The 26,760-nt window shown below is 40.4% G+C and overlaps 1 protein-coding gene and 1 non-coding gene across 4 annotated transcripts in view; both read left to right on the forward strand.

Moving 5' to 3' along the window:
- Nucleotides 1–967: 967 nt before the first annotated feature.
- trnaq-uug (transfer RNA glutamine (anticodon UUG)) lies at nt 968–1,039 on the forward strand. The gene has a single exon. It is a non-coding gene; the product is annotated as a tRNA-Gln (tRNA).
- A 512-nt stretch (nt 1,040–1,551) lies between these two features.
- The window catches only part of calcrl2 (calcitonin receptor-like 2), a 34,711-nt gene continuing 9,502 nt past the window's right edge, over nt 1,552–26,760 (forward strand). Inside the window, exons 1-5 of one of the 3 annotated variants that reach the window (XM_023956337.2) lie at nt 1,552–1,692; nt 19,695–19,752; nt 19,826–19,991; nt 21,695–21,802; nt 23,580–23,692. In XM_023956337.2, the coding sequence (XP_023812105.1) occupies nt 19,699–19,752; nt 19,826–19,991; nt 21,695–21,802; nt 23,580–23,692 (441 nt within the window). In that variant the 5' untranslated portion in view covers nt 1,552–1,692; nt 19,695–19,698. Of the gene's footprint in view, nt 1,693–10,947; nt 11,180–19,694; nt 19,753–19,825; nt 19,992–21,694; nt 21,803–23,579; nt 23,693–26,760 lie in introns of those variants that run through there. The other 2 variants (XM_078949969.1, XM_023956338.2) reach the window with 2 other exon arrangements.

The raw sequence follows: 26,760 nt of genomic DNA on the forward strand, positions 1-26,760 counted from the left end.
GCAGAGGGTGGGTGAAGCTGTATGGGACAGGCCTGCAGTGGAGAAACTGCTCCACATCGTGTCACTCATGCTGATTGTGCACATTTGCATTCATTTCTCTTTACATGCATTAAACTTTGAGGAAAAGAATATCATATAATGTTCCTTTCTAGACAAATAAAGGTAAACATTTTAACTTTAGGTAAGATTAACCCTTGTGCTATCCGATGTCTCATTGACGTGTTCTCTCTACCATGACAAAGGTGGATAAAGGTGAAGAGGACACCAGAGAAGATCACAAATCATTTAAAAATAAAGTTCAGCGCACTGTCTAGTGTCTCTAGATGACCCCACTCCCAATGTTAAAGTGCCTAAGAAAGCACAAGGGTTAGATGCGTAAAATCAGCCACTTTACCTGTTTGTCTTTGCGTCTAATGTGTGTACGCCACACTCTGCTGCCCCCATGTGGCGTATAAACGAACTACAAGACGAGTAGCATTTTTTTTTTTTTTTTTTTTGTTTTTTATTTATTTATTTATTTATTGGATAGTGTATTTTAAAAACGTATCTTCTAAAAGTTATTTTATTTATGTGTATAATGTGTTAGTTGGTCATTTACTTTTTCATCTAGAAAAGGTGATCCCAAATATGCTGCTACCAAAAAATGAAAAACATGAAAAACATCCTCCAAGTAAATAGATTCTTTGGAAAACATTTTCTAAAACCTGAAAATAGCTATACTTTAATAATTCTCTGTCTGTGTTTTGGCTGAGGAGCTCAAGATAGAGTTTTCCCAAACCAATTCAGCCCTCCGCGTTCACTGGGCTCTGTTTAGTATGTCAAATATAAGCAACTGTGAATGTCATTTTAAATACAAATTTATGTTTTAATGTGGAAGTATAAAACAAACAAATACACGTGATATGATCGCAGTGATGTGATCGATTATTTACCTTATTTAAAAAGTTGTCTCGCCGGGCGACGGCATGGTCCCATGGTGTAATGGTTAGCACTCTGGACTTTGAATCCAGCGATCCGAGTTCAAATCTCGGTGGGACCTCATCCTTTTTTTCCCCCGCACTGATTAAACGGTTTGATAAATACCTCACATCTATGTGGTATTTGAAAATTCATATTCAGATTAAAAACACCCCCCGGGATTATTCCATCATAGCCAGCAAATGCAGAGAAGCTTTGTTTGATAAAATCTCCTTAAAAACATTTCAGATTTTGTTTTAATGTAGGCTACGCTCCTTAAATACATTGATTTGGACGTCAGGGAGTACGTGTTCATTGAACTTTACACATTTTAGTGGAATATTTTTGTTTAAAAAAAGTACTAAAGCAGATGCGACGTTTTCTGTCCACAGACAAAGAAAAATAAAACAGCCGGGAAACAACAAAGTTACAAAACAATACATGTATTAATTTTTTTAAAGTGGATTTTTCAACAAATACTTGTATTCCAGCTTCAAAGAGTGCAGCTAAAAGTGAAATAATAATAATGACAAAATAATAATAAAAAAAACACAACTAAAAATCCGCTTTATTTTGAAGGGAGCCACCGGAAACGGCCTGTAGTGGGGTCTACAGAGATTGACAGCTGTGGTTGGAGCGCCAGGCTTGGTCGGTGAGCAGTTTGTCCGCGCGGATCATGTCAGCGTTCGGATATTTGGGAGAAAAAAGCGTTTGACGTTTTATCTGGAATCAAAGGTAAACACCCAACCTCAGTTTTGAACATGTTGATCCGTTAAAGCGCATGCGCCGGCTTCATTAAGCTTTATTTTAAAGGTGTAGAAGATTAGTTTGTACCATTTTTACAATGAAATGCTCCCTTAATGATGTAAATCTTTATTAGTAATAATATAAATATTAAAAGCTGTTGTTATACATTTAGAAAAGGTAGAATCATTTCAAAAACTAAATCTAAAGAGTGTTAAGTTAAACATATAGTAGTTATTTTTTGTAACACAGATAATAATTGTATTCAGCTTAAACATGTAAGAGTCTATCCCTGCAGGACTCTGGGTCTAGTTTTGTTTATATCTATCAACAAGAAGTGATGTAGGTTATTGGAAGGTTAGCCCCTTGGCTGGTGTGTCGCCTCCATCTACTATTGCATTTCTGAGTAGCGTATGAATAGAACAGAATAACATTGCCGTGATAATTTGTTGGAGTATTAAATGAAGCGGCTTTAGGGAGCTCAGTCAAGATCAGGAGACGTTGATAAAACTGCTGTGATCCGTTTTTCAAACTGCCATGAACAGAAATATTCCATCATGTCGTTTGATTTGCTCTTATTTGCAAAGAAAAGCAAAATCCACTGAAGCCTGTTTGGCAAACAATCAGCCAGTCGGGGGGTATTTGCATTTTCTCCTGGCTGATTTTCATTCACCTGCACAATAACAAGCAGCAGCAGCAGCAGCAGCAGCAGCAGCAGCAGCAGCAGCAGCAGCAACAGCAGCAGCAGCCTCTTCCCTCTGTTGAGTTCCACTTTAACTGTGAAAGTCAAGTCCTCTTGAAGCTCTTCACTGTCACTAAAATGATTCCAGGGCCATCGTGATCCCCCTACAGCAGCTCATCCTCGCCGCCGTCTGTCTGTTTCTGATCCACGGCGGTGAGAGTCACACCCAGAGAGCGGCCTGGATCGTGGGAAACGTTCACCACCACCACCCCCCCGTGACCCCTCCAGAGTCCCACTGGAACGGCCTGCTCTCGCCAGGAAGCTATCAGTATATTAATAGGTGCTTTGGCCGCCTTGTTGCCCCCCCCCCCCCCCCCCCACCCCCAACACGTTTTACAGTGCAGATAATAGCCGTGGAGCTCCAGGAGCTGCCGTTGGGCCAGCTAACACCCTGAGTTATTTATTTGACTAATATTAATATAAAAACACGTAAAGGGGCTGGTGGTGCATAAAAGCTCATTCTAGAAAGTGCAGTTCTGTTGTTTGTGGTTCTAGAATAAACTAAATGATCCGTAGTTGAACTTTTCTGGAGAAAAATAAAAGGTGATGTTTCAGGAGCAGGAGCAAAGGAAGAACTTGAAATAAGACGAAGAACTAAACGAAGGTCGATTCTGACGACCAGAGCTCAGAACTATGTTGATGGTTAACGCAAGCGGATAGACGGGACGGACCTCCCAATCTCTTTTTCACTCTGTCATCGTTGCATACGGGGATTAACAGTCAGCTGTTCTTGTCTTTGAGTTTGATTCAACTGAAAAAACAAAAACAAGATGACATTTCCCCCTCTTTGGCTCCGCTATCCATATGTGGCCACTCTGTAGACACGTGTTTTAGCACAGAATGAAATGATGAGATTATTCCTGTCTGGGATAAATATCTTTCCCTGAAAGTTCCTAACAAGGTTTGTACGTCATTCTGGACCGAGTCAGTGGCTGCAAATCCTGAGGCTGCTGGAGCGCCGCCTCTCCTCTGTGGTTTATCGGATGAGAAATTGGTAAATGACCACTTTCCACTGAGTTTAAGCCAAAAAATGCTGGAATGAGCAGAGAATGAGGATGAACCATTACTCTGTGTAATGTGGACACAGTCAGAGCTGCAGTGTCAGAATGCTGGTTCTTCGTTTCGGGTCGGCGTTTGAACGACCCGTCTTTTGAAAGAATACCTCCAGTGTTTACAGGATAAAGTCCCACTTCCATCATCCTCTGATCTATTTTCAGAGTGTTTGCAGTGGTTTTTAGCCACACACACACACACACACACACCCACACACACACACACACACACACAAAAAGTGTTGTTTTTAAGACAGCAGCAGGAGTTCATCAGAAATTCACCTCTGAGTTGTGGGCGGGGCTGCTGATTTAAGCTCTTTTTTTCTTTATTTATGTCGTCCATCAAATGCCACAAGATCACCAAAAACCCCATTTTCATTGGAGTGGGTCTTGAAACAGAAATACTTCTCCATCACTTTTACAAAAAAGTTAGAAATCTTTAAAAGTCTGTATTTGAGCCCAAAGTGTGGCCAAACACTTTCTTTTTGACCTTGTAATCAATTGATTGGAATTAAATAAACATTTTTCAAACTGAATTACATGCAAATATCTATAAAAGTCTTGAAAGTTTATCACTTTGTGGAGCTTCTTCGTCCTTTCTGTTTCTTTTTGGGGCTCATTTCCATGTTTAGCTTTCGTTTATCCGGCATTTAAGTTTCAACAGAAACGGCAGAAAGACGGTCAAAATTGGTCTCAATGGAAGTCAAGAGGCAAAACAAAAAAATGTGGTTTAAAAAAGGGAAAATATTTTTTTCCTGGTGTTTTAGATCCAAAATCAGACCAAAAATTGTTATTTTAGAACTTTTCATGCAAAATGAGCTTAAGATTGCATTTCTGAGTATGTCTTCACTCAAATTGTGAATCGAAAAAAAAAGCAGTTTGAAAAATGTCATTATTGTGTCGTAGAAATTAAACCAACAATCCCGCCCACAACTCAGAGGGGAATTTCTGATGAGCTCCTGCTGCTCTGCAGAAACTATGTCCTAAAGCAAATGCTGCACTGATGTAAAGGCCTCCAGGTAATCTTTGAAACTTGTTCTGGGGAAACAACATTTCAGGGGTTTTCTTAAGTCCCAATTCCCCCTAGAAGGCCTACATGATCATTTCCACGATCATGTAAATTGGGGCATATTTTTGACATATGAACATTCATACAGGAGTTTCCACTACAGATTATTTCAAACTAAAAAGTATTCAGAGTAACATCAGTCTAAAAAAAAAGAACCTGGAGAAGAGACAAAACTAAATTCTGGAATTCACACAGGGAGCAAACAGATTCTAAACTTTGTTTCCAGCTCTTCCAGATGTACCTGCTGAGGCCTTTTCCCTCTTTCTGCTGTAGAAACGAAATATTCTTTGGAAAGTTCTTTCTGATCTCCTGCAGAACTTCCCATTAACGTTTGCCTCCATCCACCTCGGTTGCACGTAAACAGACTTCCAGATAATCCATGCGGTGTTCCCTGCAGAGGGCCCTTTTGAGGGATTCGGAAATGCACACACCAGTCTTGGACAGTTGACATGTTCCAAAACTTTGGAGCGGCCGTGTCGAGTTTCCCGGTCGCACTTGTGTTCCGCTGCAGAAGTCATGGATCAGCCTGAGGAGGCGGAGCTGTCAGAGCTCCTGATGGTTCTTGGCTCGCACAGAAGCTGCTGTATGTTTAGAAGAAAAAAAGATTTGGAAACATTTAATAGTGTATATCCACTCAGTGACTCTGTTTATCTACATTTATGATGTTTTCTAACTCTAACCTTTACTGCGAGGTGGAGGAAGCCACTGTTGGGCTGCCGGTGTACCGTCTGATCTTTTGCCGTTATCTGATCGCTTCGCAGAACTACTTCTGCTTTTATTTTGAAAACCATACCCGCGAGGGCAGACCAGAAACTGTGTATTATCACTAAAGCTGACGCTGGAAAATGGTTTCCATTGGTCACTCTAAATTGTCCACAGTTGTGCATGTGGCCCTGAGACAGACTGACAGACAACCTGTCCAGGACGTCCCCTGCATTTGCCCATGAGTTGCCGGGATAGGCTCCAGCAGCCCTGTGACCCAGAAAGGGACGAAACAGATTAGAAGACGAATGAATGACTTTGATGTGATTAACACTCATTTTCTAACCTAATTTAATCCGTTTTCAAGATGTGTACAAGCATGTCAAATGCATCATCACTAACGATCCATCCCTTTGGTACTTTAAAACAATTCGTGGGATTAAAAGAGAACTCATTTACAGTCTAGATCAGCTCAAATACAACAAGATAATAACAGAAGTTTCTTTTTTAGATCTTAAATCATTTCAGATCTAAAACTGCAAGCTGTTAAACTGTTTTGGTTTGTTCACATCAACAAAGAGGATTCAAACCAGCAGTCTAGAGCTCAGGGTCACAACCGTCACACCAGGCTGTGCAGGAACCAGAAAAGACTACAACAGACTACAACTGGCTTCCATGACAACAATGAAGAGAGAGACAAGTCTACTAGCTAATGATGATGATGGACTGTCAACAGTAAAAACATGCTAAACATGCTAAACGGCACCAAAACAGTCCTGTCTTAAGACAGGCTGGAAGTTCTGTCACCGCTGGGCTGCCTAAAGTTCTGTCCATTAGACATCCTTCACCTATGAAAGCATTGGCTTTAAGCGCCAAATGTTGGCTTTGGCGTCCGACTGTAGCGTTTCGGGACAGGGACCTGTACTTTCAGTCAGCATGTGGGGATTTATTGTAAACAATCTACACGAATGCAAACGCTTGTTTGGATTCCGTCTGCAGGAGCTTCCCAGACCTCAAAGCAGAGCCATAAATCAAACTCTTCTGAAATTCAGAGAAACATGCAAGGGAACTTTAATCACAGAAAATTGGCTAATTTATCATTATTAAAACGAGACAATCATGATTGATTGGCTTCATCTGGTCATAGATCTCATTTCAGGACGCTGTTCCACAAACACGAGCAATGTTAGCTTTTGAGTTTTTGTTTTTAACTTTAGCTGCTGCTGCTGGAGTTGGAGAAAAATGCTGGCTGTTAGAGAAAAGAATTAAAGGAAACAAGCAAACTTGCCAATAGTTGGGGCAGTGGTTAGCACTCTTTCTAGTGAGAAGGCCCTGGTTCGAATCCCGGCTGGGTCCCTTCTGTGTGGAGTTTGCATGTTCTCCTTGTCCATGTTTGGGTTTTCTCCGGGAACTCTGGCTTCCTGCTGCCGTCCAAAGACGTGGTGCATAGGTTAAGGCCGTGTCTAGCAGCCGCTACGTATATTTAGCGCATCCATGTATTCATACTGGATGAAAACTGGTCATTCGTGAATATATGTGGAAAAAAGTGAGAAAAGCTGTGGTCTTTATGTGAAATTTCACAGATCTATCGCGAATAAACCATGCAAAGAACACGTACATCAACGTTGAACAGGAACTCTGCGTGATTATTGCGCTGGATATGCAATTCATTAGTGATTCATGCGCCAATTATGTCATTTTAACATGATACGTGCTGAAACGGGTCTTTATGAAAGACGTATATAGTGCATGAATCACGATAGACCGACTTTTCATAGGTGGAAAATGTGCAAAATGGACGCAGTGACTGTGTGACACCACCTCTGGTTCCTCTAAAGTGTCCCTAGGATGGTGTGTTTGTGGTCCTGCAGCAGACTGGCGATCTGTTCAGGAGTTACCCTGCCCTGTGACCCCGCAAGGGATTCAGCGGGGTCCGAAGATGGATGGATGGATGGATGGATGGATGGATGGATGGATGGATGTCTGGATGGATGGATGTCTGGATGGATGGATGGATGGATGGATGGATGGATGGATGGATGGATGGATGGATGGATGGTTGTTGTTTAGATACATATTTGAGTATTGTTTATTCTCTTTACACAGCTTACAGTTAAAGTTTGATTAAGTTATCAAGTTGTTGGTAAAAAGAAAAAGAAAAAATGTACTCAAAAGAATTTGAGGCGTGAGACTGTGAACATTTAAAAAAGCCACAAACTTCAACATAAAACATCTGATTTATTTTTGATAAAACCACAGTGCAGGTTATAGATTACATAGAATTCTCTAAATGTTAAGGCTGACATTGCACAATGTGATGAGATTTAAAGAAGTTTGTCATTGCACATAACCTCCAGGATAAAATATTGATTTATTTAAGGTTGGATAAAAATTATTTTTAAAAATGACTTTTTACCTGACAGAATAGAAACGCTCTCCATTTCTTGTGCCTCTTTTGTATGTAAAAATCTCTTTCCTCTCACCTTTGAACTTCTTTTGTGTGTTTCCAACAATAGATCATTTTTGACCCTTTGGGCTCCGAGTGGAGACTTTAGAGGAAGGAGGAAACTAACGAGAGGAAGATTGTAGATTTCTCCTCACGTTTGATCTTCTCCTGGTTACATTATTTCTTCTAAAGGCATGTTTGGGGAGCATCTTTTCAAATAAAGTTGTAAGCAGACGGACAAACGTGAAGCACAACGGCTGCCTCAGGGGAGCAGTGAGGAGCGGTAGCAGATAAATTCAACACGACCAGCGGAGTCGAGGAAGACGATGAGGAGGATTCAGAAGTTAAGGGTCTAATTTTAGACCTAAAGCAGGAAAAAGGAGTAAAAATGTCTTCTCTAAGTTTGTTTTTATACACTTTGAATCATAATTTGAAGGCAGAAAAGTTTCTCTCCTCCATAGATTCAAGTCCAACTTCAGAGTAAACTCCACTTCACCATTAAAGTTAAATTTAGCATTTTCTACAATAAAATGTTTTCAAAATAAATACAAATGTTATTTAAACTTACAAAGCTTTTATTTTGAAATTAATGTTTTACTGTCCCAAAAAAAATGAACAAACAACCACATTCATGGAGAAATCTTCTCCCTCAGGTTTAAAATGTTCCTCATTAAATAGACTGAAACTGCGTTTTCTTCATCAAATTGACTTTATTTTCACAGAAATAAAAACACCCTTTCTAACAAAATGAGTTTCTCGTGACTTTCTGACACTTCTTGTCAGCTGAACAGGTTCTGAACTGGATCTGGTTGGACTTCTATGTCTGCATGTTTTCAAATGAAGGCATTTTCTTTCCGATAAAAGAAAAGTGCAGATTTTGTCACAAAAGCAACTCTTGACTTGATAAAGACGAAATCTCTGAGTTAAACCTGAGGTCCGTGGGTTTGGGGCTGTTTATTTCTTTAAGTTCTGTCTTCTCTGATCTTGCATTCTCCAAAACTCATATGTACCATTCCCCTTTTGCTGAGATCAATTGTTCCTTGTTTGTAACTCCAGTTTAGGGTTTGATCCTGAAAAGCAAACAGAAAAATCTGAACTAGATGCTCTGTCCTCATTAAATATCCCTAAACATCATGATGGACCACATGGAGATCAGTCCAGCAGCAGAACGATGTACGGCCAGAATCTGCTCTGAGACCTTTTTCAAAAACTAGGTCGTGTTATTTAAAAAAGGTGAACTGCTGCACCTTCAGTTTCTCTGAAACGTGCCAATTAAAGGACGCTTTTGGGATCAGAATAATCTGAGTTTTTGATAAAGAAGGTGGAACGGGATCCTAAATTAAGAGACAGGAGGTGAGATCTCAGTGAACAGGAGCAGTTCTCCCTCCTCAGATGCCCATTCAGGATCAACCATGGTTGGTTTGTTCGGATGATCTTTCCATGTTAGCAGTCCAACATCGGGTTGGTGGAAGGTTTTGTCTGTGATGGACCGAGGATTTAGTCGGACAAACCTTTGTATGGCCGTGGGGGGGTTGAGTGAGGCGGGGGAGTGGGGTCGGCATGGGCCTGACGGACACCGTTTACATGTTCAAGCAGGCAGCAAGAAGAAAGGAGCTTCTGACGGTCACACGCTAACAGGAAGTTTAGGTTTTTAGTGAGGAACCGTCCAAAACATTGAATAAAAACCACTCTGGTGCCGTCTGTGACCCTTCCCCTTCTGAGACCTCTTCACTAGTTTAGTTTGGCTGTGAACAGCAGTTTTTAGTCATTTAATCTGAAGAAATGTGGAACTTTTATTGATAGAATGATTAATTCTGATTTTAAAACACTCAGAAAATGTATTATTTTTGCATTAAAAAGCAATTACAATTTTGAACAAAGCCTGATTTGAAAAACAGAAAAACCTTTTAGTAAAATGATATAATATTAGTAATATGAGGAAAATTTGATCTGATACTTTTATGAGAATTGTATCTCCTATCTCATAAAAAAATTCCCGTGTGATTCCAAATGCGGTTAGATGGGGGGTGACTAAACGTTTCTTGTCACATTTGCACTTTTGTGTCTCCGAACAGTTCGGAAAGATACAACCCAAATTAAAGCTGCAGGCGGTTACCCGCCCCAACCTTCGCCATCCCCCTTTTGCCCAGCCCCCCCCCCCCCGACTGTGGTCAGTGCTGCACATGACACATTCATGAAAAATCAACTACAACTTTCGTTTAACCCCACAGCAACCATATTTGGGGGGGGGGGGGGGGGACAGGGGGACAGGTCTATGTCACTTTTAGGAGATAGATGGAAATCCCATAGTTGGAGTTTAAGGCTAACTACTAAAAAACTATATAGTGCGGCACTGTGTAGTGCCCTGAATTTTACTAGCAATTCTGACTCCATGCTCACTACTTTTCATTTTTTAAACAGCAGATATGACGTCATCAATTTCACGTTAGTCAAAAGTTAAAATCTAATCAATATGCTCGTTTTGCGACAATTATCTATGAGTCGACTGTCTTCTGAATAACGTTAATGGTTTATCCAAAAAATACATTTAAATACAAGAATTGTTCCGACGCAATGCATTGTGGTCTATATTCGCCAATCTAGTGAGCATTGATGCACACGGGTTTTTCGCAGAGACTTCTGGGAAATTTCTAGAGCACTGGATTTTGGAAATGTGGATTCAGGCAGAACTAGAAAATGGCGAACGCACTCTATAGTGCACTCTATAGTGAGTAGGGAAGGAATCCGTAGGAATTTGCAACCTAAATTTGTAGAAGGTACTAACTTTTGGAAAATTCCACATGGCGGCCTCTTCCAAAGGTCAAAGGTTGACAAGATTTCAGTTGTGCTTGTAGATTTAAACTGGCAACCTGTGTTTGAGATTTTGTCAAAATGGTCAAATGTTTGCTCCAAGGCGTAAAAAGAAAGATGCGGGACAAAACAAGAACACTTTCTGGAAGGCTTCTCTGAAGTATGGATATCAGAATTTTTGCTTTGAATGCTTCCATAGAACATTTCCTTTTTCCTCTTTCCAAAGGTTTAAACAGACTGCTTAGTGTTTTGTTTTTTTCCTTTTTATTGAATCTTCTCTGTTCCAGGAAAGCTTTTCATGCTCGTTGATGGCCTTGGCAACCATCAGTTTGGCACATTAACAGTTAAATTGTATTATTTATTTATTTTTTTCCACGATTAGCCGAGCCTTTTGTCTATATGTGGCGCTAAACGCTGACCACACAGAAACGTCTCTTGGAAACGGTCAGAAAAACAATGCAGCTCTGCAGCAAAACAGGACGTTGGCTTTCTTCAGAACTCTTACCTCAAGCGGCTGGAATGCAGAGAAACGGGCTGCGCTGTCTTCTCCATCTGAAAGCTCTTATCACATCCAGTTACGTCGTCTTCCACCTACACATGCTCTTCTGCAGGAGGAGGACTGATTTCCACGTCCAGGAGCTTTGAGACGGCTTGAGGTTAATGGTTGGATGTTGTGTTCGTCTCTCAATGGCACAGATTTCAAAGCTTTGTAAAGGTGAAGGGATGAATGCATCGCTCCAGATACCCTAACCTGATTACATGAGTGTCCGGTTTAACATAAAGTCAGCTAACATGGGTTCAGGAGTTTAAAAGTCAGACGGAGGCTGAGATGACATTGGCGGTGACCCAGCTGGTTCCAGATTCCATGGACCTCAGCCTGGGGGAGTGAAGCGGATCAGTCTTCCAGACAGTTGTTTCTGTTCCGGTTCCTTTAAACTCCTTTGTCTCCACGTGTCACCGCTACGCCGCGTGCTGCTTCCAGCGGGAAGCTGGACCGAGACAGTCAGGCTTTCTTTGAGGTCGCAGCTCAGACAAAAACGCCAAATGAGACGCAGCAGGTGTACATTTTAAAACGTTCTCAAGAAACAGTTTTTGTTTTTAAGGTCTGCATTCGTCAGAGGAGTGTGAAGAATCTAAAATATACCAATCTTCTGTAGTACACAGAAAGAGATCTGCTTAGTAACCAATGATTTAGAATGGTTGCAATAACAAAGAATTGGATTGTTGTTGGTTTTTATTTTATTTTTTTGTGTTTATCAGTGGAGTTCTCCTTTTCTGATTTTAAAGTTGCTCTTGAACCCCGCTTTCTAACCAATCTTTGTTTTTTTTAGCCACTGATGTAAATCAAATGTAGGTCTTGGTCCCTGAACTCATGACATCACCTATAGCTTTCTAGTATTCAAACCAGGCGGTTTATCAGGGGGAGGAACTCTGCTCCAGTCCATATATTTGAGGATTTTGGGGTTTTTAACGTGTTCTTGTAACATTTTTCTAATGATGGTGGACACAAATATTCAAATGGTTTTGAATGAGGGGCAGATGAAAAAAGGTCGTTTGAAAGAATGCTGGGCGGAGCCACCGGCTTCCTGCTCTGCTCCATTCTAATGCATCCACTGTCAGACCAATAGATCCATGAACGTCTTTGTTTTCCTCCTCTGAGCTGGAATCTGGATCTAAACTGGACGGCTGGATGGCTCCACTATGGCTCATCATTTTTGTTGCACCATAATGGTAGTTTGGGGGTTTTAGGGGCTGTAAGCAAGCGGGAGAGTGTGTAAACAGATGAGTGATGGGAAGAGGGGTGGAGTTGATTTTTTTTTTACTTTATTTTGAGCTTTTTAAAACACTTTTGAGCCCAAACAATTACTGAGAATACAGCTTTGTCCCTCCCCCTTTGACCTGTAGAGGATCCCTGAGGAATGCCTGCCCAGAACACAGAAAATCCTTAATCCGACCCTGACTGTTGAGACGCCATTCAAACCTTCAGCATTCTTCATCCATGTCCTCCATTCAGATGTTTTTGAGCTCTTTTAGGGCATTTTGACCAGCAAATATCAGTGAAACTGGGAATATTCAAAAAAATTGGATTCATTTTCAGCCTTTTGAAAATACTCTCTTTTTGACATTTCCTTTTCTTAAGGTCATTAAAGTAATTTAAGTTCTTTTTTGTTTTGAAATGTTCATATTTCAGAACATTCTATGTGTTTAATCTGTGAATGCATGCGTGTAAATCTCAATTACAAGTCTCAGCAATAACACAATCAAACACATTTCCGGGACAAATGTTATTCATTTTAATCATTGCTGTATTAGATTTGAATTGCTTTAATGTAATAGTCCTTCATTTCTCAGTAGTACATCCAAGAAAAGCTTAAACTGGAGATGAAAGCTGTGCTTTAAACCCATAAAGGTTTCAAGGTCTGTGGATTTTCTCAGTCAGGCTGACATCCAACGGTTTCACGTTCTTGCAGATGTGGTTCCTCTTTGTCAAACGGACATCTAAACATTAGAGGAGAGCCGACATTTGACATTCAGAAGTATTCCTTCTACTCACGAACGGTATTCCCAAGTATTAACCCAAAGCTGGTCGTTTATATCTGCTCTGGATGAGCTATTAGGACCTCCAACTTTTAATGAGCTGACAAATGTCCATGTATGGCCATACTGATCCCAAAAATGTAAACAACATTTGATCATTTCAAAATGCCGCTGAAGGACACATCTTTAGACTTGCTTTGGTTTTCACAACGTTCTGTCTCCATAAATAGATGTTCTATTTTCTCAGATGAGGTTTTAATGTCTTTGATGTTTCTTTTTCTGGCTGGAATGTAGAAAAATGCTGCACAGACAAAGATGCTCACACTTCCAGAGGATGCAAAAGTCCAAAGCTTTGTATGTTTTCTGTCTGAATTTCCTGATCCAGCTCTGAGCTGCAGTCAAGAACAAAAACAAAAAAACAATTTTTTAAATAAGAAGAAGAAAAAAAGAAAACCAAAGAACCATTTGGTGGTTTAGACTTCAGTTTAACCCAAGCCCTTCTTTTATCGAGAGAAATTAGACTCAGTCGGATTTGTGCGTGCGTAATTCTTGATTTGTGCGTAAATTAGGATTTGTGTATGCATATTCTTGCTTTGTGTGTGCGTAAATTAGGATTTGTGCATAAATTTGGATTTGTGCGTGATTTGTTACTCACATAATATGTTTTGTGTACAAGTTAAAAAAATATAAAATGAAAAAAATACAAAATGCAATTTACGTGTGCACAAATCAAGATTACAACAGCTTGAAACTACTTACACACACACATCTTTAAAAAACACGCACGAATCCCTTGTTACGCACACACGAAGCCAAAGTTACGCACGGATCTACCGTGAGACTGTTTTCACGTCTCAAAAATTCGTCCGTAAGTGCTGCGTTTAAATACCAGTGGAATGCTCGGTCATTAGAATTTTCCAATCAGCCTTCCCTTCTAAACGTATTTAAACGTATAATATACTTTTAATATACATATTAGCGTTTAAAAGTGAACGTCATATTCTCAGATAATAGTTTTTATTTTCCTTTAAATTTTTTTTAAGCCTTGCTACACCCACTGAAGGAAATGCGTTTAGAAGGGAAGGCTGATTGGAAAATTCTAATGACCGAGCATTCCACTGGTATTTAAACGCAGCACTTACGGACGAATTTGTGAGACGTGAAAACAGTCTCACGGTAGATCCGTGCGTAACTTTGGCTTCGTGTGTGCGTAACAAGGGATTCGTGCGTGTTTTTTAAAAATGTGTGTGTGTAAGTAGTTTCAAGCTGTTGTAATCTTGATTTGTGCATACGTAAATTGCATTTTGTATTTTTTTCATTTTATATTTTTTTAACTTGTACACAAAACGTATTATGTGAGTAACAAATCACGCACAAATCCAAATTTATGCACAAATCCTAATTTACGCACACACAAAGCAAGAATATGCATACACAAATCCTAATTTACGCACAAATCAAGAATTACGCACGCACAAATCCGACTGAGTCTAATTTCTCTCCATATTCTTTCCACTTGCTGTATCCTAGATTGCAGTTTGGGTGGTACGTGCACACGCGATGAGGATTTGGGCCTTCTCACAGCACACTTTGTTTCACGCTCGAGAACGTTTGACCTTAAAGTATGGTTCTTTTGGTTACGTTCGCGTTCCATTCTTGGGCATTAAGAGAGTTGCGGCATCCGTCCTTAATAATAATAATAATGGATTGGATTTATCTGCGCTTTTCAAGACACCCAAAGCGCTTACATTGTGTCCATTATTCATTCACTCCTCATTCATTCTTGGTGATGGTAAGCCACGGTTGTAGCCACAGCTGCCCTGGGGCAGACTGACAGAGGCGTGGCTGCCATTTCGCGCCTACGGCCCCTCTGACCATCACCGGGATCATTCATGCGCATTCACACACCAGTGGAGCCACACTGGAGGCAAGGAGGGTGAAGTGTCTTGCCCAAGGACACAACGACATTTTGGCTGGTGGGAGTGGGGATCGAACCGCCAACCCTTCGATCATTGGACGACCCGCTCAACCACCTGTGCCACTGTCGTCCCCAAAATCCAAATCCAAGTCCTTGGACTCGGAAACTCCACAGTTGTGCAGTGAACGATAAGGACACTATTTAACTGCATATAAAATATAAAGGAGTGTCTTTTTGTTGTTTTATGACTGAGCTGGAATTGTTCTGATTTTCTGTCTCGGGTAGGTTTTTGAGTCTCTGCATTGATGTTCCTGAAGATTCACTGATGGATTGAAACAAGATCAGAGTGAAGAGGGGAAAAAAAGGACAGAAGCATACAGAAAAAGGAAGAGGCCATTTCTGCAGCTCCTATTTTGTTCCCACGGAACAAATGTAATCATCTGTTGAGCAAGAAATGACAAATTAAATGTAGGCAGCACAGAGGTTGCTCGGGTCCTTGTGTCTCCAGATAAGAAACAATAGATTTCCTGCAGCAAACGTCTTTGTCCGCGACAGAAAAACATGAATTGTTTGGTTTCCAAAGAATGAAATAGTATTTGAAACATCTGTGGGTTTTATTGTGGATGTGTCAGAGTTGACAGTGACAGAATCCTCCGTTCACACGAACGGACGTCATCCTGCCTTTTGTAATGTGATGGATGTTAGGAGAGGACAATTCGATTATTGCCTACGTTTGTGGCTGTTATGGTTCTCTGGAAGGAAGCACATAAAAGCTCAGATGTGAGATTTGGTTTGGCACTTAAGTGTAAAGAAGTAGAGGGCTGTAGATGAAATAGAAACCAGATTTAAGCAGCACTGGTATACCTCTGCATCACAAGCTTTTACCAACTGTTTTTACTTTGTGGCTCTCTATTTCTCAATTATTGCAAAACAAAATGCAGGAAGTCCCAAATGATAAGAGGTGGATTTCATAAAATGTTACTTTCTTGGTACTGTGAAGTGTTTATGTTAAAAAAAAACAGTTAAAACACTTTTCCACAGATTAAAAACAAACAAACAGAATCCTCTGTCTGGAATTCTAGGAGTATCCTGAAATTTCTGGATTTTTTACATTATTTTTTATGCATTTTCTTACTGCATACGTTTTAGATTAATCCGTTTCTCTCTCGTTTTCTGAAGATATTTAACCTCTTTTTGTAATATTAAAAACTGTCCAACACAAAAGGCCTTCAGCTGTCATCTGTTTGCTCAGTTGTTGGACAGAACAAATAAAAAAAAAAAGAAGATTAATCCGTTTTTGATAGATTTGGTTTCATAGTTCAAAGCTCTTAAAAACATTTTTTGTTTACATTTTTAACATGTTTGTCATAGGAGTCGCACCTTCTGTTTTTGTAGGACCGAACTCCTCCGCCTCCCCTCCCAGCACCTACCCAGCATCTCAAGCCTCTTTGGTTCCTTATGGTCATTAAATACTTATGTCTGCCCATTTAGATTTATTTAGAGCAGGGGTGGGCAATTCCAGGCCTCGAGGGCCGGTGTGTCTGCATGATTTCCAGATAGTCTTGCCCTACTCATGGCTGATTACCTGGTTCAGGTGTGTCCAGCCAATAATCTTGCCCTACTCATGGCTGATTACCTGGTTCAGGTGTGTCCAGCCAATCAGAACATGCCAGAGCAGGGTATGCTGGAAAACATCCAGGACTGCGGCCCTCAGTGCCCACCTCTGATTTAGAGGGTTAGATGATAACAGAGTATACTGGACGGTCTCAGGTACAAGGCGTCTGGATGATTACGCCGTCCAGGACGCTTCAAAACATCTGCAGCCATTAATACCCCACAAACAAATGACACGCCCGCTGTCTATTGATGAATAAAGGTTAGAAATCCAAAATCTAACGTTAAGTGTAGGCAAAGGAATGAGAGCAGGTTTTTGTATTTTTTTAAGCAGTGGTCTGTAGTATAACTCTCTTTTATCTTGTCCCTATCTTCCTCATCGGCGGGCAAAACGCTGTCTTACATGACATCACTTTTAGTTTTTGGACTTTGAATTGGAGTAAAAAAATAGCATCTCAGCCTCAATCCATTTGCTAATTGTCATTTTTATGTTTGTTGGACAGAAAAAAAAAAAATCCTGCTAAAACAAATCTGTATCCGTTTAATAGATTCATAGTCGGTTCATATCGATTGATTCGATTCACCGACCTAAAATGGCTTCAGGACATCTTTATCCAAAACTTCCACTAGTGGGACTCACAGAGAAATACCTGAACAGTGCAGGTGAAGTTTTCCAGATTCCAAAAGAATCCAAAGGGAACATTATTAGAACATCCTAACACACTGTATGGTCACATGTTTTTGCTAAATTCAATGGTAATGTTAACAAATCAAGCGGGACGTTTTAATTTTGGAGCTGCAGTTATTTGCAGTTTTGTTCCGGTCAGACAACATCTGGGAAAGCTGTGGGTGTATTTTCTAGCTCCAGGATTTCCATCTTTGCAGGGTCACGGCAGGAGTAAACCTTTAAATCATTTGGAAGTGTAGATAAGGTGGTGCAATCCATGACGAGGTTGCAAATGCTTTGAAGAAGTAAAAATGCATCAGAAGGGCTGCCTCAGTCCAGGGGTGTCAGAATCCAGGCCTCGAGGCTTGGTGTCCAACTTGGTTTCCAACCAACCTGCCATTAAAGCTCCTTCTCGGCTAAACACACCTGATCCAGGTAAATCAGCCGCAAATACGGCAGAATTTCTTTGACACCCCTGCCTTAGTCCCTACCGCCTTTACAGGTTGTTATGGGGTGTCTGGGGGCAAAAAATGGTCAAACCTGTGATGGTCTATCTAGGTCTAAGGCTAATCCAAGCGACAGGCTCTTGCAGATCACGTGCACACTCCGTGCATGTGGTATTTGCATGGAGTCAGTAAGCAGTGTTTGCATCTTAACGAATAGATTCTGGCGTAAGGACACCGTACATCATAAGTGCGTCTAACTTCAGTTAGCCTTACAAATATTCCACTTCCCACGCGATCGATATTGGTACGTACCATTTTCATGGCGTCCCCTGAGCTGGCCATACGAGGCCTCAAAGGAACGACCTGCACTCCCCTTGAGATGCAACTCTACGACCCTCCAATCCAAAAACCCTACAGCATCCGTACGGGTCAACCCCGCCCGGGTGCTTGTGACTATGAGTTTTTTTCCTGACATTTCGAACGTGCAGCTTTTGTTGTGTAGAATTTGGTAGCTTCCTCTTGGACGTGTAGTGAATGTGATCAGTTTTTGATAGTTCTGCAAATCCACTCCAAGCAGTTTCAACAAAAACCGTTTTCCACACAGAAACAGACAACTCTTTTGCTGGAAAAATGACAGTTTAGAGACACCAGTCAAGGTGTGACGCCTGTTTTTTTTGGGCCAGAGAAAACCCACACATGCAAAAACTCACTCTAAAAAGAGTATTTGGGCTGTAGATGGAAAGATAAACTCTTTAACATTGATCTAACTTAATTATTTGGTTTGGTGAAAATAAATCATTTTTTAAGTTCATTCAACTTAAAAATAACATGTGGTTGTCTGACATAGTTATTTTACCTTTAATCAACTTAATTCAATTAAGTTGGTGTAACTTTGGTATGAAGTTGTCAATGCATGATGACGTCATAACATAAGGCAGCGCAAAGAATTGTGGGATACCATTTTCTTTGCCTGTCTGGGCAGATTAGGGTCTGAATGTGACTTTTTGTCCATGGGTTTTGTTGTCTAGCTGTTTAACTCTGTTTTATTTAACTAGTAATTTAAACTGTTATGTTTATTCCTTTCTGCACCATGAGTTAGAGTGTGGGAGAGGATGATGACCAACCCCCTTGTGCGGAAAAAGTCATATGTTCCAATGGAGATGTTGCTGGGTCATTCATGTCTTTGATATAAAAATTACAAGACCCAGTGGTTGAAACTTTAGAAAAATGTGTCAATTTAAGTTGCGTAAACAAAATTGGAACCAAAAAAAATGTAAGTTAAATCAACATGTTAAATTGAATTGGATAGACATAAAATATTAAGTTGAATAAACTCAATTCAATTACGTGTTACCAATTGAAGTGATTCAATTAAGTTGGATCAACTTTTTTCTTTTTAGAGTGCTCCTCATGGAATGAACCCAGCCTGGATTTCAACCTTCTCGCTCGGCAGCCCACCTGTTTTTTTGTTTTTTACAGTTAAGCAAAAAACACACCTGCAATTTAACAAATCGGTTTGCAATCCCACGTACACAAACTTATTGTTCCCCCATATTCAAACAGAAGCCAAAAAAACTACCCAAGGACAACCTTCTTCATCCACCCTTAAACCTGTTCATCTGCATCTTCTAAAATCAAAAGCTTTAAGGGAAGGAGCTGTCCCCCGTTTGCCCGACAACTATATGAATCAAAAAAACCCGTGTTTGTGTGACCCTGAGTGTGCAGAGCAGAGGAATGACTGCTGGAGCAGAAACTTCCTGTCCTCACACATGAGAAAAGACTCTTCGTGTAAATAAACAAACTCCAGTGTGCTGCTGAAAGACTCAGTTACAGCATGTATCCTGTCTTTACATGGCAGAAAGAAAAACCTTCAGTACTTGTTAAATGTAGCAATTATGTAAATAGAAATTTTTTATTTTTACATTTTTAGAACACGTTTTGTGCAAGTATCTGGTGTTGATGTGTTCTGGTTCTTTTCCCGTCCCTAGAAACATGTGGAGGAGCGTCTCACTCTCACTGCTGGTGGCGCTGGCTCTGGGCTCAGAGGTGAGAACGCCACAAGGCACACGAATCCCAAATGAAATGCAGAATGTTGTGTCTGAATGACCACGCCGCGCAGGTTTCCCAGCCCCCGGATGTGGTCACGCTGGAGTGGACCGAGCTGGAGTTGCAGGAGAATTTCAGTGACATTTCAGCAGTCATCGGAAACGCGAGACGGATGATCCTGGCGGCTCAGTTTGAGTGCTACCTGAAGATCATCCATGATCCACCGTGGTCTGAAGGAGGTAACAGAACTGTCTGAAGTGCTTCTGCTTTAAAAAAAAAAGAGATGCGGATGCTGGTGTCAAAGCAGTTTTAGCACATCTCGGTAATCATGCGCCATATCTTTGGTCTGTTTTTATGAATCAGAACATTTTTACAGAGCTAAACAGACAACTATCAGACGCCACAAGGCCTTAGCGCCGCCTGCATCCCACAGAGACACAGGGAGTGAGGACCTTCTCAGCCGCCTCCAGCAGCTTCCTGGCAGCGTCACTCGTCCGGAGTTCTCTGAGGAAGTGCAGTCGTTATTGTGACCTTTGGAAATTTTCCATGACGTTGGTCTTTCCAAGAGAGATCTTCTAATATAATTTCTTTTCAGAGCGTTCCGAGTGGTCTTTTATTTAAGATGATGCCATTTTCAGCCCAAAATTTAAAAAAAAATCCTGTCGCTTTCTTGGACTTCATTTCTGCAGAGCGGCAGGAATTCATCAGAAAATCACCTCTGAGTTGTGGGCTGGATGGTGACACAGAGCAACCCCCCCCCCCCCCCTCCCCATCTCCCATCTCTGTTTAGATGCTTTCCTACTGTTTTTTGCATCGCTAATCCTATGGTTGGGGGTATGAGGGGCTGTAAGCTTGCGGGAGATCGTGCAAACAGGTGACGGGAGGGGGGGGGGATGCCCTGCCCTGCCCCAATGGTCCCTCCCACAGCTCCGAGGTGATACTTTCTAAAGAACTCCTCCCGCTCTCCTAGAAATTGACAGCCTTTTTTTTTTTTTCGGGCTAAAAACGGCATCATCATAACTAAAAAACACTGGAAATGATTTTCCAACAGAAAGAAATATAGTTGGAGAGGGGGAAATCAGTAACTCCTGCTTGTCTAGGCTCATGCCATCTTTTAATTTAAGTGCTTTGCACGTTTCCATGCACTGTTGAGGTGGTTAGAACAGAAATGCATACTAGTTTAAAACAAATTTACCCGCAGAAGGACAGCTGGAGCTGCAGAAAGTTGCAAAGGAGAGAAGGAGGAAGTGAGGCTGAAAGAAAGGAAGCAGCCCCTTTGTTGTGCCTGCTCTCTGTTTTCGGTGCTGAGTTTCCCAACGTGGAGCTGTGGGACCTGCTCCCACCGAGTTTCCTTCTATTGTGGACAAGCGTTCAGCCAGCAAGCAGACAGTTTCACTAAACAAAACGCTCCATTGTTTAATAGATCATTTCTACCATTGTTTATGTCAGGGCTTATTAAAAGAAAAGAACGACAAATGTTTTACCTTTTTTAGAGTATAAAACAGAAGTGTTTGTACTTTTCAACAGGATAAGTTTGAGAATATCTTTGATATTAAAAAAATCAGCAACCAAAGGTTCCTGTAAAGTTTACAAAAAACTGGAGGACATCAGCTTCGTTTTTGTTACTTTCCCATTAAAATAGGATTTCTTTGTATGAATCTTTTATTATTGTTTCAAAAAAAGTATAAAATGTTCATTTATTATGGCATTTCTTACATTTCTATCAAAAATCATCATATTGTTAGAGCAGTGAAGGAGAAAGTCACGTGTTTCCACCAACGTCAGTGATGCTCTGCCAATAATGTGACCTTAAACGTCTCAGTCCCAGTCTCCTTTGGTCTGTATCACAACCATTCACTGCACTTGTCCAGTGCAGTGAATGGTTGTGAAGACAGCTTCCTGTTTTCTGGAGTGAGAGTCAACCTCCTGCTGCCCCCTGTAGGTAACTACTGCAACCGGACGTGGGACGGATGGATGTGCTGGGGCGACTCCGCTCCAGGGACCGCCATGCAGATGTGTCCTACATATTTTCAGGACTTTGACCCTGGTGGTGAGACCTTTTGTCTTCCTGTTGTATTTCTGGCTCATTTTTTTCAATGCGCTTTTATAGATGACGCTTTAAATGATAACTTATACTAAACGTATAGTAGATTAGTTCTCTTCTGGGTTTCAAAGTCAATTTGACTATTTTTTTATGGTTAGCACAAATTAATGTCAGCTAAAAAAAAGTTCAAATAAAAACAAAAAAATAACTTTAAAGCTTTTTTTTTTTTTTAAACACCCAAATCTGACCTTGTGGAGACTCTGAAGTTACAATAAAAAATAAAAAAAATATATCAAATCTTAACCGTTTGCATCTAAATTGTTTTTGCAAAGTCAAAAACAAGTGTCGCCAGCACAGCTCAAACGTTCATCAAAGTGCGACAATATTTTACAAGCATGCATTAGGCACGGTGGCGCAGTGGTTAGCACTCTTGCAGGTTTAAGTCCCTGCTGGGGGACCTGAAACAGATTCACGGATGGGGGCCCCTTTCTGTGTGGAGTGTGCATGTTCTCCTGGGACTCCGTTGATTGGTTACTCCAAATGGTCTGAATGTGGGTGTCTGATTGGGGCAGACTATCCAGGGGTGTCCCCCGCCCTCGACCACGACCGGCTGGGTTAGACTCCGGCAGCCCCGTGGTTTAGAAAATGAATGGAGGGGAAAATTAAGCAAAAGACATGATGATCTAGGGGGTCTCTTTGTATTTTAACATAGAAATGCTGTGGAACATCAATGTGTTTGTTTTGCATTTAAATATTACAGATCCTAATATTCCTCTTCAGTGTTTTCATTCAAACTTTGTGTGCACAAAATAAAAGATTTTTATGACCAAAAGAATAGTTGTTACCATTAAACAGGTTCACTATTTAAATTATACTTGTCTTCATTATTTGACATGTTTTATCTGATGATTAGACCTGTTTGGATTTTTTTTCACCACCACTGTTCCATAAATAAATAAAAATAATTCAGATTTGGCTTCAGTTCCTAAAGTTTGTTTTTAAAAATGAAAATCTTTGAATATTTTACACAACATAAAAGTTGTTTACAGTTGGAATGATATGAAATTCTTTCAGTTTGTTGATTTTTCTCACGTCTCTATTTATTATTTTTATTGTCATAAAAACCATATATTTATTTCTGTTTTACCAAACCGCTCTTTAAAAATGAAAAGAACAGAAGCTATAATTGAATGAAATTATTTTTTGGGTAACGCTTTTCTTTTACGATACAGTACTTACGGCATAGTTGAGGTATATTATAAATACCCGGTAGGTACCACATAAGTATGAACCAAATGATACCACATAAATCCACAGCAAGTACCATATATGTACCGAATAGACACAAAAAAGTACCATGAAAGGACCCAGTAAGTCCCATTAAAAGTACCTTATAAATACACTGTAAGTACTCAGTAGTTATAAAATAAGTACAATGTAAATAGCACTTAACTACGCCATAAGTACTGTACTGTAAAAGAAAGCGTTACCTTTTTTTGTAATAAGCAGGTTTCATATAAAAGCAGCACAAAGTGCTTTGAAACAGAATTCTAAATAAAATAGTTCCACAAAAAAACAGATTTAGTCATTTAAACACACAAAGTTAATCACACAAGTATTAAGATACAGCAAGAACTATATAGCAACACTTTAAATAAGATTCATTTCAAGATATTTATTTCAAACTGTTTTCAATTGGAGAATTTAGTTGTTGAGATAAGAGTTTTTAAATATTTTGTTTTATTGGGTGAAACTTTAAAGCTGGTTTGTGTTTCTGTAACAGAAAAAGTGACTAAAGTTTGTAATCCTGATGGTCAGTGGTTCCACCACCCCGAGAGCAACCGAGTCTGGTCCAACTACACGCAATGTCAGGTCCACACCAAAGACAGAGTCAAGGTAGGATGTGTCCTCTAACCAAACCAGACCTCTTTAGTTCTGCCACCTACACGAAAACAAACACATTTCAGGCTTTTATTTGTCTTTTCTTCGTGAAGAGCAGACTCCTTTGCAGCTCCACAGACCAAAATAACCAACACTTTCAGTTGGAAAGTTTGAATTTTCTCCTGTGGGATGAATCAGATCTGTCTAATCTCATCTTAGCTTCATGATCTTTCCTTTTTTTTCTGTTCTTAGCGTGTAGTTGCTGCTGTCTTCTGGTCGAACACTTGTAAAAAAAAAGGAGAATAAAGGCAGCTCTCTTCTGTAGAAAAATCCAGCTTGATTTATAAACCCCTTTAATACAAGAGTAACGCAACATGCTTTACAGGCTTGACACAAATAAAAATATTATTAGAAAACACAGAATCAAATCAAATCAAACTTTATTCATAAAATGGCGGTTTCCATGCATTTTGTGCAGCTCGAAGCGCTTTAACATTAAAAACAGAAAACACACAATATTACAGTAAAAGCCCAACCCACCCTTCCCACTCCCCTCCGTTAAAACATACGACCCATGACCCCCACGTACAAAGAATAATGACTATGTAACTTCCAAAAAAAAGAAATGTAAGATCTGGCTCTGCTGTAAGGAAACAGTATTTGGGAATCTCTTCATATCAGGAACCAGCCTGGCCAAAGGAGCATCGCCACAGCGCCCACCCAGACTGGGACAACACTGGGGTCCACTTCAGAGCGTGAAGCTGCAAAGTTAGACCCCAGCTGCCCCAGCAAGGGCAACTACCGCTGCAACAACCACAGACCAAGCCGGCAAGCCCTGGAGGAAGAGATCCCCACAAGAAACACTGGGGCTAAAATCATGATAAGAAGCTAAAATTAAAGACAAAAGATGTATAAAAAAACATAAAAATGAGAATAAGATGCATAATTAAATACATAAAATAGCCTATACTAAAACTAATATAATAAATTAGCAGTTAAAATCAACTAAAAGCTAAATTAAAAAGGTGGGTCTTGAGCCTCTTCTTAAAAACTTCTACAGTCTCTGCGGCTCTGAAGTTTTACAGCAGCCTGTTCCACAGACGAAGATGGCAGAACGAAGCCTCATCATAAGTTTTGGTTCTCACCTTAGGAACAACTAAGAGGCCTCAGGGTCCGCGAGGGCTCATACTTTAAAAGAATATCATTTAAATAAAAAGGCCCAAGACCATAAAAACATTTATAAACCATTAAAAGAATTTTAAAATCAATCCTGAAACACACAGGGAGCCAATGCAGCGATTTTAAAACCGGTGTAATGTGTTCCCGCCCTCTGGTCCTCGTCAGAACTCGTGCCGCAGAGTTCTGTAGAAGTTGTAAGTTTGAAATAGACTTTTTGGGGAAACCAGAGAGCAGGGCATTACAATAATCCAAACGAATGAAAATAAAAGCATCAGCATCTCTGTGCTGGCAAGAAAGAGGAACGGCGGACTCTGGCAATGTTCTTAAGATGGAAAATCCTGTCTTGACGACATTTTTAAAGTGTGGGATAAAATGTAGCTCAGAGTCAAAAAGTCCGCCCAGATTTCTCACACATTGAGAAGTTTTAAAATTCTGAAGATGTGGTAAAATCATCTCTCTCTTGTCTTCAGAGCGGATGATTAAAACTTCAATTTGAGAATTGTCCCCTGGACCCAACAAAATAAAACATAAAATGACAAATGAAGAAAAGTATAGCAAGAAATCAAAACCAAAGAGAAATCTAAACCTTCCTCAAAGTCCCCCTTCACACAATCGCACACAATGGCGGCTCCCCTGCCGAACGCCAGCGCCGTGTTAGATGAGTATAGCAAGTCCTGCAGAGAAAACAGTTTTAGACACTTTGGATGTCAATCAGGACCGTTTAGATCTTTCAGTCCAACTTCTCCTCTTCATCATCTTCTGCTCCCAGATTGTGTGCAGCACCAACTCAATGTTTACAAAAAAATACCAGAAGATGGAAAAGGAAGGAAACCTTTTTTTAATTATATTCATTTGAAGGAAGAATCATTTCTTGTGTCCATTTGAACACAGGGGAGCTTTCAAGAAGCAAATTGGGACTCTTGCTAACAAATCTGATCTTTTCTTGAGCTGCTAGAGGAAGACCAAAGAGGAGGAGGTTTCTGGATGCAGCGAATGAAGACATGAAGGTCGCTGGTGTTAGAGGAGAGGATGCAGAAGACAGGGTTAGACGGAGGAAGCTGATTGGCTGTGGCCACCCCCTGAAGGGAAAAAGCCCAAAGTGTGAGTGTGCTATGGAAGATGATAGGAGGGATATTTAGGGCCTCTTTTGATTTTGATTTATTAAAGAATTGTGCCTAAACCACATAAGTCTGCAGAGGCTCAAGCTTCGGTCTTGTCCTGGAAGGAGAATTGCCCGTTTTGTTGCACGTCACCATATTTACGGCGTGACTCACAACGTCTGCTGCAAATAATCGTGTGAAGTCTGTGAGAAAAACAATCCAGACAATGGAATCAGTGCTGCAGATGTGACAAAATGACTCTCTGTGCTTTGTGCCCAAAGAGTGATCGATTTCAACCCCTCCCGCCCCCACCCCCTTAGCTAGAAGTATTGATTGTATTCAGTGATCCTAGTATAGAGTAGCTCATATCAGAGTCAGAGGAAAGCTGAGCTGCACATCTGAACTATTCTGGATCAGGACTTCAGCGGGTTTTACCGCAGAGGAAATCCTTCTTCACCACCAGAGCGTCATCCACGAGGGTCAATTAACTCCAGACGAAAATGAATACAATGCTTAATGCGCACATATGTAACACCAGCGGATTTAAATATGTCTAACAGAAGTATACTAGACAACATGTGTGGAAACTAAAGGAACCTTCTTCCACTGTACTTGGGAATGCAAATGTATACAAACCTTTTGGGAAGAAGTGAAAATCACAATAGAGAAAATGACTTTAAAGAAGATCTCACTGGAGCCCAAGTTTTTTTATTTTATTTGGTATATTTAAAAAAAAAAACAAATACAACAAAGGGGAAAGTTCATTTATAAATCTCAGCTTGAGTCACGCAAAAATGTGTGTCC

This window comes from Oryzias latipes, chromosome 7, assembly GCF_053564925.1.
Source record: "Oryzias latipes strain Hd-rR chromosome 7, Olatipes_Hd-rR_3.1".
Lineage (NCBI taxonomy): Eukaryota > Metazoa > Chordata > Actinopteri > Beloniformes > Adrianichthyidae > Oryzias > Oryzias latipes.